Source organism: Rhipicephalus microplus, chromosome X (genome assembly GCF_043290135.1).
Source record: "Rhipicephalus microplus isolate Deutch F79 chromosome X, USDA_Rmic, whole genome shotgun sequence".
Lineage (NCBI taxonomy): Eukaryota > Metazoa > Arthropoda > Arachnida > Ixodida > Ixodidae > Rhipicephalus > Rhipicephalus microplus.
In genome coordinates, this window is record NC_134710.1 from 233,169,053 (window position 1) to 233,187,670 (window position 18,618).

The following is an 18,618-nucleotide window of genomic DNA, read 5'->3' on the forward strand; positions in this document are numbered from 1 at the left end:
TGATCTAGCGGCTTCCTCTTCACTCATGTTATCACCTCTGGCAGTTGCTGGGCCGCTATCTTTGCGAAATATGTTCTCGATCGAAGCATTGCACGACGACCCGCCAGCTGGACACTTACGATTTCAAAAGACCTACAACCGCGTTAGGAGCCGTTTCTTCTGGCCTGGTGTTTCCACTTTCTGGCTCATTATGTCGCTTCTTGAGCACTTTATTAACGCCGAAACGACCAACTTCAGCTCCTGCTGGCCTATTATAACCCCTTCCATGTCCCGATACACCTTTTCTCGTTACTGCAATAGACCTTGTCGGACCATTTCCTGTTACGCCAGCGGGCTACCGCTGCATCATCACAGCCGTCGACCACCTCACGCGATACGCGGAGACCGATCCTCTACGCACTAGCTCTGCCTCAGACGTTACAGCCTTCTTTTTAGAAGCCATTGTATTGTGTCATGGTGCACCTCGCGCGTTGTTGAGTGACTGAGGCAAGACCTACCTGCCCACAATTCTTGACGAAATTCTAAAACGTTGTGGCACAGTTCATAAGACCACATACGCTTACCACCCGCAGACAGATGGCCTGACAGAGCGATTCGACCGGACTCTAATCGACATGATATTTATGTACATCGGACCGAAGCACAATAACTGAGACAAAATCTTGCCGTTGGTTACGTTTGCACACAGCACCACTGTTCAACGAACCGCCGGGTATTCACCTTTCTTCCTCGTCTACGGTCGTGCACCGACATTCACTATTGACGCCTCTTTCTTCAATGTAACGACAAAAACGTCCACAACTACGACAGGACAATTCGTCTCCAGGCTCACTAACACACGGCAACGTGCTCAACTACACACGAAGGCCAGTCAACAAGACCGCAAGCAACCTAATGACAGCTTTCGTCGAGACATCACCTTCCATCCTGAAGATGATGTACTACTTTGGACGCCTGTTCCTACACCAGGATTGTGTGAAAAATTTCAGTCACGCTTTCTCGGACCCTACGTTGATTGTGAACAAACATCTGCTGTCAATTATCTTGTCACTCCCATCGAGGGTTCCTCGGACTGTCATTACCATGCTTCTGAGATAGTCTGCGTTTTACGTCTTGAAGCATTTGTTCGCCGTACCTTCCCTCCTAAGTCTCGGCCGGGCCGGACGCTCAAGTGTGCGGGAAAAATAAGTGTGAGCATTATTTATGCGTCCCATCTTTTCATCTGTACATTCTCATCATCACCACTCCTGTTTAGGTGTGGGGCACATACTTGAGGCAATAAAGAAGAGTCTTTTGGGTCCTGGACGCCATCTGACTTTAAATATATATATATATATATATATATATATATATATATATATATATATTGGACGAGTCCTTGTCTTGTCCTCTTGGGAGCTACCCAATGCTGACAAGTGAGATAATCTCTTCTGTTATCATCCTGTTTAAGTGGATGAATCTCGTTCTTTTGAGAAATGTTTTGCCTACTCCGTATGGTCCAAATGTGTTTACAAGTGGCCGTTGTCTATACACACGTCACTGCAGATACTTCGGGATTTTATTACGGTCAGGAAAGCTTGAATATTGATCGACGTTTGATATTGTAGTGCCATCATCACCATCATCATTTCTCAATCACCGCGCCACGCCTTTCGCGCAGCTGATGCTAGCTCGAGCTGCGCGAGGATTAGAACGAGCTCACGCACCTGGCTCGTCGGACGTGGACAGCCACCGCGGCTCCGCTTCAGGCGTGGAATAAAGTGGCGAGATCAGCACGGCCCCGTCTGCCGCCTTCGACGCCGTCTCACGTCTCTCTTCTCTCGCCGCTACATTGGTGACCCGGAGAACACGCCCTTCGCCGAGCGGCCCGCTGCCATGTTCCCGCAACTCTGCCCGCCAGTGCCGCCGCTCCAATCTACCTACCCCAAGGTATGGTTCATGCAGCTCGACGCCGTTCTTGCGTTGAAGGGCGTCACGGACCAGCCGCTGATGCACGCCATTCTTCATGACGCCCTTCCGGTAGAGTTGCGTCATCTCTCTGCCACTTCAACCTCCAGCCAGCAGCCTTACGATGACTTCTGCTCTGCGGTGCTTGCCAGCTATGGCCTCACCTACCACCCGCTGCCGTTTACCCGCGACTCTCAGGTTTTCCCTGCGTGGCAGCGTGCGGGACCCTCCGGCCCGAAGCTCTCATCTGACCGCAACTTAACTTCCCTGACAACGTCTCCCTCCACCTTGGGTCCGGCCACTAGCGCAGTGAGTCTCGCACCTGGTCACATATCCGACGAGGTTCTTGAAGTCGTTCCTGCTGCCGACAACCTGTCCACCACGAAGTGCCTTTTTTCGAAGTCCTCGGCCGATGGTCTTTCTGGCATGCTTGCTACCTCCATGTTTTCCACGAAAGCGACGGCACGCGACACCGTGGCCCCACCAGACTCCATGACGACCACCTTGCCGCCCACATCGGAGTCTGGCACAGGTGACCTTTCGCCACCGAGCTACGCGGCCATGTTCCAGTCAGCACAAACCTGGCAGCCTCAATTCGACCCGCCACTGCCCCCGTTCCAGACCTCTCGCCTAGAGTCGTGGTTCGAGGAGTTCTCGGCGGCCTTGTATCACAACGGCATCTGGATCCAAGAGCTCATGTACGAGGTATTGGAATACCATGTTCCACATGACCTCAAACACCACCTCACATACTTCTCCTGGAGCCCTCGCCCGTACGATCACTTGCGAGATGCCGTGCTCACGTTTTACGGCCTTAAACATGCTCCTCCTCCCAAAAATGACACAACTGCACCTGGTTCAACACCTTCCAGGACGCCTCTCGCCCCACAGCCAGTCCAGACCATTCCCCTGCCGGCAACTGGCCACATAGATTCGACACCGGCCGCTGCCCCGTGCACCGTCACATTCGCTGCAGAGACTTGGTCGGCTGAACTGTCGGTCCCGGGCGATTCGACGACCTCAGCTGGGCCAGCTGACCTTCCTGCAGACTCCCCGCCTATCCCGGCACCTGTGGAGGCCCGCGACACCACTCACACTATGGACCCAGAGCCCGCTGTGACACTGCACGCCATCAGATTCCCCTGCACACCGGTGCCTGCTGCTCAAAACCTCGTGGACTGCCAGCACCTACTAACATCATCCTCGATGTGTCCTACAGAAGTTCAAGCCCCTGAGCATGCACGGCTGAACGTGCATGATGCTGTGACCATGTCAGGAAATCCCGAGGGCCGCACGCCTGGCTCACCACAGGTGGAGCACACCGTGCATGCCCCAACAGATGCGCAGTTAAACCATCCGCCTACCACTACGTACGCGTGCTTGGGCATTTCAACGCCGTCGACGGCCCATGACAACTGTGACGCCACATACCCGCCGCTCGATCTCGCATCACCAAACGTCGGTTCTAGCTCGAACAACGCGACGACTCATCGGCGTACGCCTGCGCGTTACACATCGTCAAAGGTCGGAAAAAGCAATCTATCAGTGCCCTCTGAGCCGGCTCGTTATCACTGTAAACCATGTCGCACTTGATCGGTCCAAAGCGCACCGTTTCCAACTTATCTGCACCCTACTTGGCGGACCAGGCGGCCGCCGCAGCCGGTAATGTGCCACCGGAAGCGACGGTACCAGCACGGTAAACACACTACCAGGGTTGACCGCACTCCCCGTGGACGTTCCCACCAGCTCCAACAAAGAAGTAACACTAGACCTTCTGGACTGGCCGTACTACGCTCATGCTACAGTCCATCTTTTAAGCATCAGTGTCCGAGTGCGCGCGACAATCGACCGCACCGAAACGGCCCATGTGTGTTCTCGGCCCTTGACCATTTTTCGCCTTGTCGTTGGTACTCGCTATCAACAAAAGTGCCCCTTCATCACGACCCTCGCCCGCTCCTTCCAACAGCATGCCTGCGTAGCCACCCTCGTCCGCTGCGCCATTCCCATTGTCGCCCGCCAGAGACCCGCTGCTTACCGATGGCCCATCAACGTTGACAACCTGGACTTTCCAAATGAACACTTTATGGATTGTCGTTCATGTATATAGCTTTTGTCACTATCTTTCTTTTTTTTCATATGCCTTCAAATCGCGCAAAGCGCTAGGGGGGGAGCCCTGTAGTGCCATCATCACCATCATCATTTCTCAATCACCGCGCCGCGCCTCTCGCGCAGCTGATGCTAGCTCGAGCTGCGCGAGGATTAGAACGAGCTCACGCACCTGGCGCGTCGGACGTGGACAGCCACCGCGGCTCCGCTTCAGGCGTGGAATAAAGTGGCGAGATCAGCACAGCCCCGTCTGCCGCCTTCAACGCCGTCTCTCTTCTCTCTTCTCTCGCCGCTACAATATGTTCAAAAAAAGATGAGATGGCTAACTTTAGGGGTTATAACTCTCAGTATTAGCCACCGGACGCCCATCGCCTTTTTCAAAAGGGGCCATGACATATGCGAGCCTTGACATATGCAGAAAAATGTCAAGTTGCTGCACCAGGCATACGAAAAACGCTAGTCCATGTTGCGTATTCTGGGTACAGAAACTTTTCCCGAGAACAATAATATAAGTGTCGCATAAAACTATCCAGATATGCATACTGTGTGTATATCGGCGTACGCGCGAAGGTTTCATGAGGTAGTCGCAATATCTCCACTGATGCGCTTCAGATGTCATAGCGAGTTTTAATGTTATATCATCGCGTTGGCAAAGCCCCACACCCTTGCACACTTCTGCAACACATTTTGGTTTTCTTTTGCATAGGACCGGAATGTTGTGTTTCCGTAACAAGACGTGAAATATAAACCTATATACCTAACGTCACCTAGCACTTTGTATACTGAATGTCTCACTCAGGAAATAGGGCTTGTTTTGTTGCAACATCACAACGAGTTGAACCAGAAGGCACTACGTACTGTAACTTCAAGAGGGCACCACAGCCCCATGATACGATAAGAAACGAGCACTGAATATTGGCAAGAAACGCGGGTAACCCCCTTGTTCTTTAATGAGCACCTAAGTATGAATACACGGGTCTCGAAAATTTGCGCCTCCATCAAAAATGTGGCCACCCCACGGCCGGGATTCAATGTTGCGATCTTCGGGTCAGCAGTCGAGCACCATAACCACGAGACAATAGTAGCGTGTTACCTGTGTTACGTGCATGCGTGCGTACGTTTGCGTCGGTGTGTGCGTTGTAATTTGCTTTTGACGGGTGTGGCACTGGCGTCCCTCAAGGCTACATCATGGGCAGCTTGTGCCAAAACTTCTGAGGAAGGCTTGAGAAATCCTAACGTGCTTAAAGAATTGAATATTTGATCCAAATGCAATTGGATGGTCGGCATCTAAAGAAACCGAAGGTGGCGAAAGAAATGAATAGAATTGGGATGCAATGCAGAATGGCCTGAGCTTCTCGGGCAGCCGAGTTTGTCCCGAGTTCGCTTGCGGTGGCCGTGGCAAGATCACAGTGCAGAGCGCGTGATAACATAGTTGATAAAAATGGCTACACGAACGCGCGTGGCGTTGGATACGCATGTGGGACATTTGCGGTGGTTATCAATCAAAATTGCGTGCGAGCACGTTAGCGCCGCCACTGACTAAACATTTTAGCAGTGACGTGACGTAAGCGTGATTGTCGTGCTTTTTTTTTACGAACTCAACACGCGCCTCCCACAGGCGTGTTCGTGGGCGCATGTCCTCTTTCGCACCGGTTCTCTCGTTCCACTGAAGCATTAAAATTTCCACTCTCGATGGCAACAAGGGCGCACACGCAGCACTCTCGGGCTGCTCGTTTCGCTTCTAGCAAGTATTGTAGATAAATATAAGGACAGGTGGTCACCAGGGGCACTCTCGTCTTGTCGGTGATGCGGCTGTAATTAGAAATGTCGTGAGCGCGGTGAAATTGAATACGAAATATCGTAGCCGCGTGGTGATATTACTTTTACTTCTACGCGCGTGTGTGCAGAGTCTGCGTGATAAAGGTGATAAATTGATCGTGCCGCTCGACGTGAGTACTGCTTCTCTGCATGAGCAAACGTGGTGGACATACCCGATATTCGCCGCGGGTGTCTGTCAATCAACCTGATTGACGCGTAAACTCCGATTCAAACTCGTTCATTCTGTTCAACTCGTGACTGTGATGGTGCCAATGGCTGTCAAGCGTTTGATGTGGTGAACGCTAAGCAGCAGCTTCTATGCATATAAAATAAGTTGGTGAGCTTACACTGCTTGTGCAAGGCTGAAGCTATAAAGAAGTTTGGGAGAACCTAGCGTCTTGCAGGTTTTTAAGTTGGTTGTCTACTCGTGTGCGTAGTCGGCTTCAAACTGAAGAGTGCATCAACTCTGTCTTAATAAGGATTTTACTAATTGGCTGAGGCTTAACGGCCATTACACTAAGCTGTTTTGACTTCAATGATAAGTCTTTAATTAAAAAGCAATTATCTTGGGCGCAATTAGCAAGGGCATGATCAATATAGAGCTAAAAACGTAATCTTGATGAGCAGAATAGTAATTGGCATCATATTAGTAAGGACTCATTACCAAGGTTTTACTTAGTGTGCTCATGATTATATAGTAGTTACGTAATCATTTATCATTCTTTAGTTAGCCCGGTTCTAGCGTTACATAACTTAATTAGCAAGGTCTTCTTAATATGGGGTGTCACCACCTCAGGCTTACCATGACTTGGCGTAAATAGCTTGGTCATAGCATGTCCTGGCATAACTCCTTAAATTTACCGTCCAGCCAAAAAGATCACATAATATACACGGAGTGCATGATGATGAGTGGGGCGACGTTTCGGAGGATTTATTGGTATAAACAGTGAATCATCTGTCTGTCTGTCTGTCTGTCTGTCTGTCTGTCTGTTCATTCATCTCTCTGTGTCAGACTGTCTGTCTGTCCGTTTGTCTGTCAGTCTATTTGCCTGTCTGTCCGTCTGTCCGTCCGTCCACAACTGCTGAGTGAGCCGTTAACAAGACGGTCACGTACCACGAGCTAAGAGAGACAGACCCACGGCTTTAGGAGCTTCGCCCCTAATAACTAATTAGCCGGCCGCACGTGCTCGGTTGCTAGTGGGTGATGACAACAAAGACGACGCGCGCCGGGCGAGCAGCGCGCTAGAATGTTGATGAATAACACGCGGCCTCTGGTTTAGCTGCGGTCACGATATTGGAAGACGTTCGGCCGATACTAATCTCAGAAGCCACCGTGCTGATTATTCTATATCAGAATTAGTGCAGGCATTAAAAGCTTGAAAATTAATTCAAACACCCCATGCCTCTAAAAATATTATCAGGAAATGTTATACTTTTATTGTATGGGTGCACTTCTGCACACAGTGGAACGACAAGGAAATGAAAGAAGACGCATCTGGCTTAAAAACACCGCCTAACTTAGTTGACCGTCCTAGACGCTATGACTGGTTCCATCGTAACCAGTGAAACGCAGTGCGCTAAGGGGTGGATGTGACTTTTTCGTCCTGCAGGCTGGTTCTTAAGGGGATGTCGCCAGAGCTCAGGAAGATCCCGAGTTTTGCGAAACTTGGCCGATCCTGCATAGCGCCTCGGAACTTGAGTTCAAAAATAAGAGAGGAGTGTTTCTAGCTACGGAACCATTATGTCGGTAACAAGACTAAATTGCAGAAGCCGATTGCACAGAAGTTAACTTGATGATACGGAGTGTCCAAACGATGCCTAGTTGACACTGCCATGAATGTCGACATCAATTTTCAGGATGAATTCTTTGAGATCTTTGCTCAGTTATGATTTTGTTTTGTTTTTTTGCACCTTATTACATTTATCTCACTTCGGGCTATATCTTCTTTTTACCGACGTCTAATTATGAAACAGCTCACCGGGTCAGGGCCATAACTGACCTTTATTGAGAGGGTACTGTCAGTACCTTGAAGTGAATCAAATAGGGCTGAATCCTGCTACGTAATGACTTTTACCTGTTCACCTTTTCGCAGTCCTCTAATCTCACTCTATTGTTGTATGGAAAAAACTCTCTGTACTTGCAGATTTTTGAACAAACATTAAATGCGCCTGCTTCAACGGTGATAATTCGCATTCTACCCGGGTCGTTAATACAATAATGAACTTATTTAATTAATAAAAACCTAGCAGCTTATCTCTCTCTCAAGACATATATATATATATATATATATATATATATATATATATATATATATATATATATATATATATATATATATATATATATATATATATATATATATATATATATATATATATTACTCTGGGGGGCTGATTGTACGCCGCAATGGACGGCTCCAAAAAATAAAGATTTTTTTTACAACCTGGTGTTCAATATGGTAAACCTAAGCTTAAGTGTTGATTTTCGTCTTCCTCAATTCCAGGAATCACGCCTGCGACCTTCGCGCTCAGCAGCAGACTGACAAAGCCACTGAGCAACGGCAGCAGATAACTTGGTAAATGGTGCTCTGTTAGAAATTTCACTTTTCAAAATAATCGATAAGTCAGGTTAACTTCAGTAACCCAGATAAGAACAAAAACGCTAGGAATTACAAAAAAAATTATTGCCACGCTACATTTTGAGCTCTATTTTCTACGCAAGTGGTTACGATATAAAAATATTGTTTAGTGTTTCACATATTTATATTATATGCTATTTGTTTCTTTTTAAAGAAAAGCATACCTACTGATTTATTTAAAGAGGGACTTCAGAAAGGTTCGGAAAGGCCAGCCTCGTTTCTGTAGAGGAATTCAAAGAATGTGACCCATTTATTCCTCGAATAACGGTGGTATAAGATGAACATGCAGGCTCCATGGCGAGCTGCTCAATCGGTGCTCTCCTTTTTCCTTATCAATAATTGTACGTAGCGAAGTTAGAAAAATATTGGAATGCCACGCACGATGCAAAGTAAGCGGTATAACAGTCAGTGATTTTGTCATTTTGAATTGATTTTGGGGCCTGTAATTTTTTTCTTTCAAGTTTACCAAAACGACCTTTAATTATTGTCCTTTCATTTCAACTTTTTTCTTCAAGTTTAGGCAACTGTCATCGTTATCATCATTCTAACTACGCCCACAACAAGACAAACGTCTCTTCCATGTTCCGCCTATCAACCCGGTCATACGCTTTCTGCTGCCGCTATATACCTGCAAACTTCTTAATTTCTTCTGCCCACCTAATATTCTGTCTCCCTCTCATGCGTTTGCCTTTTTTTAGAATCTAGTCAGTTACACATAATGACCAGTGGTTATGCTGCCCATGTTCTACGTTCCCGGTAAGCAGCGATAGAAGCCTAATAGCTGTCACAGCAAAAGCGTGCATAGGCCAAAATCCTATGTATGCATCAAGAGACAAAGAAGGCCATGTAACAAGCAATATAGGTAGAACAGTTGAGGGAGCGGAGAGTTGTAAAAAGATATGTATACCAGCTGAAACAATCAGGATGATATCGTAAAAAGCAGTAATAGCCCAGAAAACTTTGATATCCCACCAGTAAAGACAGTGGAACTAAAGAAAGCCCTACAAGGAGGAAGGGGGCCGGTGGGGCACGAAGCGACGACGTGGTAGGTGTCGGCCAGGATCTGGCAGATCGAGCAGGTGCCACTTATCTCCTGCATGGACCATACTTGGTCCGCAGTATGTGATAAATAAATAAAAATGCCTCGTGACCACTGGACTGAGATAGGTTCTCGTCTGAAGGCGGCGTTGTATTTGCTTGCCCAATATCTCCAGACCACGTGCGGGGTCCGGGTAGAGGCAGTGCGAAGCCCGGTAATAGGCAAGAGTTTCGCGAAAGCACGTCAGGTTCGTATTGTCAGATTCCGACTCAGTACATGGAGAGGCAATGACCCAGATGAGAAAAGCGCGGGCAGCGGCGTTCACCGCCTCATTGTTGGGCAAGCCCGAGTGGCCTGGAGTCCGCACTATACGAATGGGGTGAGGATTAAAGCGCCAAGGGGCTGCCGAAGTAGGTGAGCTGCCAGCGAGACGATGGAACTCTGAAGATATTGGGAACAGGCTGAGTGTGAGTCCGACAGAATGGTGCATGAGGTGGGATGTGAGGTGGCCAAAGCAATGGCAACCTGCTCAGCTTGCGTTACAGTGTTGGCTCTAAAGCAGAGGCTATCGGCGGGTTTTCCCTCGGCGATCACAACGGCCGTGAAGTAACCCGAGGGGGAAGGGACCCGAGACGTCTACGTAGAAAACGCCAGGGCGATCGGTGTGATGCACCTGAAGGGCCACGGAACGTGCTAGTCTATGGCTGGGATGTATCTCGGAGTTCATGTTACAGGGTAGCGGTTCCACCCATAGTATTAGCCGCCAAAGTTCCGGTATGGGCGTCGGAGTGTCTCGGTCAGAGATCGCACTGAGGCTGAGCCTGTGTAGTAGACGTCTCCCTGAGGGCGTCTGCGACAGACAAATATTTTGGTTAACATCATGAGCTTCCCGCAGCTCTGCACATGAGTTATGTACCCCTAGTGCCACAAATCGGCTGTTGGAGGTGGCCATAGGAAGGTCGAATGCACGTTTGTATACTGAACGAAGGAGGACGTCCAGCTTGGACTCGTGGTGACGACGCAAGAGAAGGTAAGGTGAGGCGTACAGGACGCGACTGGTCACAAAGGCATGGATCAACCGCTTGTAGTGGGTCCCACGGAGGCTGCCACGCTTGGTAGATACCCGCCATATTATATGGCTCACCATCTCGCTGGTGCGTCGGAGGCTTACTATTGTGTCCTTAGGATCCAAAGACCCCCTTTTCCCATCCCAATCAGAGAGGCTTGTGAGGAGTACCTGCACGGCTGCTCAACCATGAATGTTCGACGCTCTTTGGTGAGGCACGCTCGAGCAGTGGCCAACTCCATTGGCATCCCGCAATAGGGTCTTGCCGTTCGAACAAGCAATATGTCGCAACTCTCTAGTACAATTTCTGTAATAAAAAGTTTTCTACGACCACCACCACCACCCTACAAGGAATGCAAATAAGCACAGCCACTAGTGAGGATAAGATAATATCAGACCTGTTGAAAGATGGTGGAGATATTGGGCAAAAAAACTAGCCATTCTGTAAACTAAGTGTCCTTTGACAAAGAGCGTGCTATAAAATTGGAAGACTGGAAACATTGCCTTAATTCTTAAGAACGAATACATCAATGAGCTGAAAAGGCCGGCTCATAGCTTACTGTTAGTGGCCTACAAGCTATTTACACAAAAAAGTGTTAGTCAATGGCATTAGGGCGACACTATAGTTTATTTACCTAATGTACCAAGCAGGGTTTCGTACACTCTACTCAACAATAGACCATATTCATACTATGAATCAGGTTATCGAGAAATGCGTGGAATACAACTTCTATACATAGCCTTTAGAGAATACGAGAAGGCGTTTGATTTGATGGAGACATCAGCGCTCAGGCAGACACCGTGTAATGGGGGCATTGATGAAGCCTATATAAACACACTGGAAAAAAATCTACAGAGCATTCACAGCCACCATAATACTCCATAAAAGATCAATAGAATACCACTAAAGAAGGATGTAAAGTCGGGAGGCGTATCTCCAATGCTATAATCCCCACGTGTTAACAGGGAGGTTTCAAGACCCTAGATTGGGAAAAGGTATGGATAAGAATTAATGGTGAGTACCTTAGTAACCTGCGATTCGCTGATGAAATGGCATTGATGAGTAAATCAGGGGATGAAATACAGCTCATGATTACTCTACTGGACACGGAAAGCAGAAGAATAGGTCTGAAAATTAATCTGCATAAAACTAAAGTAATGTGCAACAGTATCGGCAGAGAACAGCGCCTTGCGATACGTGGCGATTTACTGGAAGTTGTAAAGGATTATGTCTACTTAGGACCGGTGGTAACCACAGAGCCTAACCACAAGATTTAAGTAAATAGAAGAATAAGAATAGGAAGGAGAACATTCGGAAAGCATTCTAAAAAAGGTAGTCTGCCACTATCTCTCAAGAGAAAGGTATATAAGCGCTGCACCTCGAGGGTACTTACTTAGGGAGAAGAAACGTCGAAGCTTACAAAGACGATTCAACTGAAATTGAGGACGACGCAGCAGGCGACGAAAAGGAAAATGATGGATGTGACCTTAAGAGACAAGAAGGGGCAGAGTGGGTCAAGAAACGAACGGGTGGTTAGCGGTATTGGCGAATGTAACTGCTCCTAAAGGCCGTCCATTGGATGGCTTGGAAGTTTAGCACGTGTTCTCAGCGCGGAGTGATCAGGTGCGCTTTGCGGTACACGGCACAAAGTTACTCAAGGGGCGTTATTATAGCTAGCATTGCTATATTTGATTTTAGGTCAAATAGAATTGAACTGTTAACAAACACCGTGGTGAAATATTGGTAGCACCAGGCCATAAGATACGTCGCGCAGTATGGCCATAGGAGTGAGTCGTGGTACGCCGTAACATTATGGGGCCATCGGCATAGCTGCGCAAATGAATGAGATGGAGAATAACTAATTATAGGAGGCAGCTTTGTTTTGTTTTGTTTCTTTTTTATTGAACAACCGGTGAATTTTCCGTGAACCAGTCACAGAGGGTAACATAGATTTGCATCATTTTTTTCCCGTCAGGACAAAACGAATACAGGGTGGAAACTTTCAGTGGCTTCACGCACGGTTTTATACATGCAGTAAAGCTTGTTAACCTGGCAATCATTATGGTTTTTTAGAGAATTTTTCTGACTTTGTATATGCCCCGCCGCGGTGGTCTAGTGGCTAAGGTACTCGGCTGCTGACCCGCAGGGCGCGGGTTCGAATCCCGGCTGCGGCGGCTGCATTTCCGATGGAGGCGGAAATGTTGTAGGCCCGTGTGCTCAGATTTGGGTGCACGTTAAAGAACCCCAGGTGGTCTAAATTTCCGAAGCCCTCCACTACGGCGTCTCTCATAATCATATAGTGGTTTTGGGACGTTAAACCCCACATATCAATCAAATCATCACTTTGTATATCTTTTTCAAATTATTGCATATCAAACCGATAGCACTTCATATTCTTTTTTTATCAAGCCAGACTCAAGTTGCGCTGCTGGGAGGACTTCCAAATGATTTCGCCAACCTCGAGTTTGCTGACAGCGTAGTTTTGCTTGGACATAAGAACAAAGAAGCAGATTTTGTTATTGATGTGTGTAATGTAGTGAACGATTGATCCGACGTGGTAGATTAGTGGCTAAGTCGTGGTGCTGCTAAGTTTGGAGGCACAGGTTTGACATCCGTTCATGCTGACTGCATTTTCTTGGGGTCGAAATGTAAAAACATCTTAATACATTAGGCGCACGCTGAAGAACCTGGCGTCATCGAAGCTAACGTGGAGTCCCCCTCTGCAGCGTGCCTCTTACTCATTTTGGGGTTGGGGCACGTCAAACTAAAGAATACTACTAATAGTGCATGTGCATGGAATAGGCAATCTTCGATCATCTTTCAAAAACATGAATCACTGAGCTCAGTGATCTTTCGCGTAGACCAATCAGTGCGCGTCTCTGATTTACGGGTGCATCTGCCGTTCGTGAGCATGTGCAGACAAGCTTGCTGTGTTCTTTATTTTCCACCCACAGTGCAACCTTTCAGTTGACTCACAACGTTCGCGCTCCTTTCTGTTCACTTGTGTCTGCATCTTTACACACATGTTTTCTGCCTCAGGAACTATCTTCACTATCGGTGCTTGCGGCGCCGTGAATATCAGGTATGTCACCTCGAAATCTCCAGCCCAGATTTCTTTCTCACTACTACTTTTCCTTTCTTCCTGCCTCTCTAGTTCTTATTTTCCTTGTCGAAAATAGCGCAATACATTCTATTTTCGCGTTAAGCTCAAGCTTTTGCTGTTTTCCCTTTGCTAACATTTTGACGCATTTGCATGCGAAAGTGTTGTAGATATTCTGTTTACGCGTGCTTGACTAGGAACCATCGCGTGAATTAGAACAATCGGTCAAAAAGCTTACGCTGCGAGGGATTCCATTTCACAGCAAACAAATTTTCTCCCGGGCAGTCAATCTAAACCACGCTATGGTTTTCAGAACGTGACGCTGATCTACAGGACTCCCAACTTTCTCCAGCAAATGTAGTAGTAGGTGGTGCTTTCCATAACAAGCTCGCATTTGGTGTCATCTCTGCGATACACAGATGCTATGATAAACTAAAATGCAAAAAGTGACGAACCATATTGACCACTACAATGCCTCTATCGTGCAAAGTTTGCAATGTCGGTAATTTCATAGATAGAGAGAAATTAGATCACCTTTAAAAAAATGTCCCGCGCCATACCATTTTTAACGTAAGGTACCTTTAATAACATGGTTTCACTTTATAGACTGGGATCTCTTCGTTGCTGCCGGAACAAGTTAGAAGCAGTTCTTCAAAAACAAGATAATTTTAGGCGTGCGCAAGGAGGGGGAGGGGGAGTTCAGACGGGGCACCCTCTCTCTCGTCATTTAAAGTGTGGTGCCAATTCCACCCCATACCTTTACACAAGTATACGTTTTACGTAATTGTTTACGCCCAAAGTTATGGCTACACATATTTTTTTGCAAAGAACCACTTATTTACATTGAAAAATCTATTTACTTCTCATATTTACCCTGGAAAGCTCGGGGAGTGGGCACCAAGAAAGAAAGGCATTCTTTTAAGGAACGAAGATGTTACAATGGGACAGGTGACCTGGGAGGCAGCCGATGTGTTGTTGCTCTCGTTTGTGCGCTTACGTGCTGTCCTATTTGTGCATAGCCTTTCTTTGAAGTTATCTACAAAGCTTCTTTCTTTTGATTCCTAATTTATCAATTCTACAACCATATGTGCAATACAATCAGTCATCATCAGCAGGAGGTTAGGGCTGTGAATATAAAGAAATTGAAATGATTGATAGAAGAAAAAAAAAACTCCGGCAGATCTGACGCACAGTGAGAATCTATTTCTTGCGAAGCTGTAAGTTAGTAGCAGCTATGTCAGATTTTTTTCTTTGAGTCATGGCTTTCGAGTTGCATCAATGTCTTCGTTTATATTGAGTAGCTGTGCGGATAACGTGGACTTGCCAAGCTTGTCTGCTACGCTGGCGTGCCATTGGTTGCTCAAAGTAGCACTAACGATGGAGCAGACATATGTTTCATAGAAACGAAGTTCCAACAAAACATATGCGACAAGTAGCGAGAAGTAGCATATGAGTAGAGTTCATCGGTGTATGCGATCAACGCTATAGAGTGTAGCTTGCGTAGTCAACGTGCAAATAAATATATTGTTATAGATGCTGGTAGCCAACATTGCAACGACAGCTGGCGTTGTCCTGGTGTGACGGTTGTGTAGGGTCTTTTTTACCAAGCATTTTAAAGCACTGGCGCGGCTTTCTGGTAGACGACTTTACTGCGATGCAGCATGTCGGGGATCGACTATGGCTTGAGCTGTTATTTTTAATTTTTGCTTCCATCGAGATGTCTCTCTAATTGGCAACACTGTCAAAGCCAGCACTCGATTTGCTGCGACATGATCTCTTAAGCGTTGTCGCGTTAATACTACTAAAGTCTATTCCAGTGGTTCCGAGGTTTATGTATTACGTTATTCACATTAATCTTACACCCGTACAACACAAGCTGTATACGCGATATGGTATACAATACGTGGTATACGTGATGTGGCTGTATACCACAGGCTGTATCCGCAATACCCGGATATGTACCGCATGTGACTGGTGGTTAGGGTTTCGAGACCGTGACCTGTGAATCGTGTTCGTTCTACATTCAAGTGTCGTCTCGTGTCAATTTTGAAAATTTTGAAGTTTGGGGAGACGACCGCAAGAACGCCAAGACACAGATAGATAGATAGATAGATAGATAGATAGATAGATAGATAGATAGATAGACAGATAGATAGATAGATAGATAGATAGATAGAAAGATAGATAGATATATAGATAGATAGATAGATAGATAGATAGATAGATAGATAGATAGATAGATAGATAGATAGATAGATAGATAGATAGATAGATAGATAGATAGATAGATTAGATAGATAGATAGATAGATAGATAGACAGATAGATAGATAGATAGATAGATAGATAGATAGATAGATAGATAGATAGATAGATAGATAGATAGATAGATAGATAGATAGATAGATAGATAGATAGATAGATAGATAGATAGATAGATAGATAGATAGATAGATAGATAGATAGATAGATAGATAGATAGATCAACGAACTTTCAGCATTTCATTCCCCTGTGACGAAGTGTTATCGCACGCAAGAAGCGACGGCGAAAAGCAGACACAGACGAGGACAATAAGAGCAGTGATGGGAGACATGGAATGTATAATTGACAAACGTAACCTAATACAGTTGAGATATCATGAAAACAATCTGATATAAATGTGGAGTTTGGTTATAAATGAACATATCGAAGTCCCATTGTTCTAAGTAGTCTTGTCAACAAGCGACCCATGATGAACATTCACTCTGTAAAACGTCTTTTTGCTATTCTTAAGGGGCTTATAAAATGCGCTGCATGACTCTATCAAGAACTGTGAAGCAGTTATCCTTTAAAAAAAGAGCCATGAGACTATCTCTGGCAATTAAATCAAATGTTGCAGGTTGGCATGGTAGAGCCCTAATTATGGCGATTTTACGCGACTTCCCTACTAAGAACTAGTGGTAATTGAGCTGAAAAACATCGTATATCCACGCAATAGTTCAGTAGCAAATGAAAATATGTTAACGTGGCTGGTGTTTATACTCGCTTTTTGTGACACTGTACCCACGTGGCTTGGACGCGAGTAAGCCACGGCACCTACGATATTGTCGACACCAAAAATCGTTATCGTACTGTCGTTGCACCAATAGAAGGAGCCAGTTTGCTTGCATCAGGCACTGTGTACACACAGTGTCGGAAGCAAATCTAGGCACTCGTTCACGAATTCCTTTCAGTATAGCACTTGTGACCAGCGCCAACATTCTCCATCACGGACACTTTCCTTCGACATTTGAGAGACGACCTGACGCTCTAACCTGCCAGACGGAGGGTGACTTTTAAAGGGGGCATAGGTGGCCGGTCACTCACCCAGGCGCGAGGCAGCTGCCCAGTGTGCGGCATGGGCCCCGTCTGCGGCCAGCGCAGCAACAGTTTGGCGTGCCGACCCCCCTCGAGCGCTCAGCAACTGACCCGGAGTGCGGCGAGAAGGAGTGCACCTTTTCCACAGGGGGCCTCCCTTCGGAGTCCGGGCAGTAGAGGGAAGCCGCTGGCCGCACAGCATTCTATGACACCGGAGCCCCGGGTTTCGAATCAGGCCCGCCGATTGGCTCGCAGAGGACGCGCGCATGCGCGTCGCAGCGCGCAATAGCGGACGCTCGCGCGCCCGAGCGCTCTTCGTGACGAGCGAGAACAAGAGTGCGAGATGGCTTTGGCGCTCTTTGGAGAGCCAATGTTTTGTTTTTTTCTTTTCTTCAACTCGGTCATTTGTGGTGAACGCGTGCTCGTTTGGAGGCGTAATTAGACGAGAAGCGCTTCTGTAACGATACTTGAGGAGCCCGCGGCTGGTCAGCGTCTTCTTAAAACGCGCCCGTCCTCTCTAAGCATAAGCTGCGCACTTTGCGCCCGCGGAACAGCAAATTTTCGCGTTTTGCTTGAAACACAGTCGTGGAAAAACCTCGCTTCCGGCGCGCCACCCATTTCCTTTTTTATATATGATGCCCTTTTTGTTTTTTGTTGTTTTTTTCACCCCGGCTAAATCAATTTAGAGCACTCCATGTGATGAAACACAGGCTAGACGACCTTTTCAGGAAATACAAGGAATAAAGGGAAGCAAGAAAAGATCGACTTCACTGAGCACAGGAACCCCTCACTTAAGCCTTAGCCTTATAATGCCTGATTAGGTTAACACGTATTATGAAAGAAAGAATAAGCGTAAGCTTGCAGTTTTTTATTTTTCTTTTCATTCGTTATATAGCGGTCGCCATATTCTGAAAATAATTTCACGACAGAAATCTTCCCGCCTTTTTTTTCTTATATCCAATGCCTTAATTCAGTGGAGGGCACTGATACACACGTAGAAATAATGTAATTAACACTCAGGCTGATAAACTCAGTTGTGTCCAGTCTTTGTAGAGGGTACGTTACGCGTATATGGGTTCAAAATGTGTGTGATATTGCGTTCGAACTAATAAACGTGAGAAATTTTGCGAACGCCGTCATAACGGATATTAGATGTGAGATGCTATATATCCTAATTGTCCAATGAACACGTCAGTCACTTCATGAGCACTGAGTCAAACTATCGGCATCGATATCGCTGTGGTGCGCTATAACCTTCAGCCACTCTATCGTGGTTTTATTTGTGTCTGATGTAAAATTTAGGCAACCACCGATGCAAACAAAAGCGAAAACTAGAAGACAACTCAGTAAAACGCTCTTTCGGTTCGCAAGAGGTCTGCGTGTTTTTTTTTTTTTTGTTTGAAAACAAATCACCTTGCTAGCTCTGGAACGATTTATCTATCTTGCCAGATACGTCAGTCGAAGAGCGCGCAGAAGTGCAGACAGTTTTAATTGATTCGAGCTCGCAAAGTGCAAGCAAAACACCAAATGGGGGGCTGTGGGGGGCTGGTGTCTGCATCTCCGGTT

The 18,618-nt window shown here is 46.5% G+C and overlaps 1 protein-coding gene across 1 annotated transcript in view; it reads right to left on the reverse strand.

The window, feature by feature from the left end:
- LOC142775193 (uncharacterized) overlaps positions 1 to 17,254 on the reverse strand; it is a 224,191-nt gene extending 206,937 nt beyond the window's left edge. The window contains exon 1 of the mRNA XM_075876538.1: positions 17,062 to 17,254. Coding sequence (XP_075732653.1) covers positions 17,062 to 17,254 — 193 coding nt within the window. The remainder of the gene's footprint in view (positions 1 to 17,061) is intronic.
- Between the last annotated feature and the right edge of the window lie 1,364 nt (positions 17,255 to 18,618).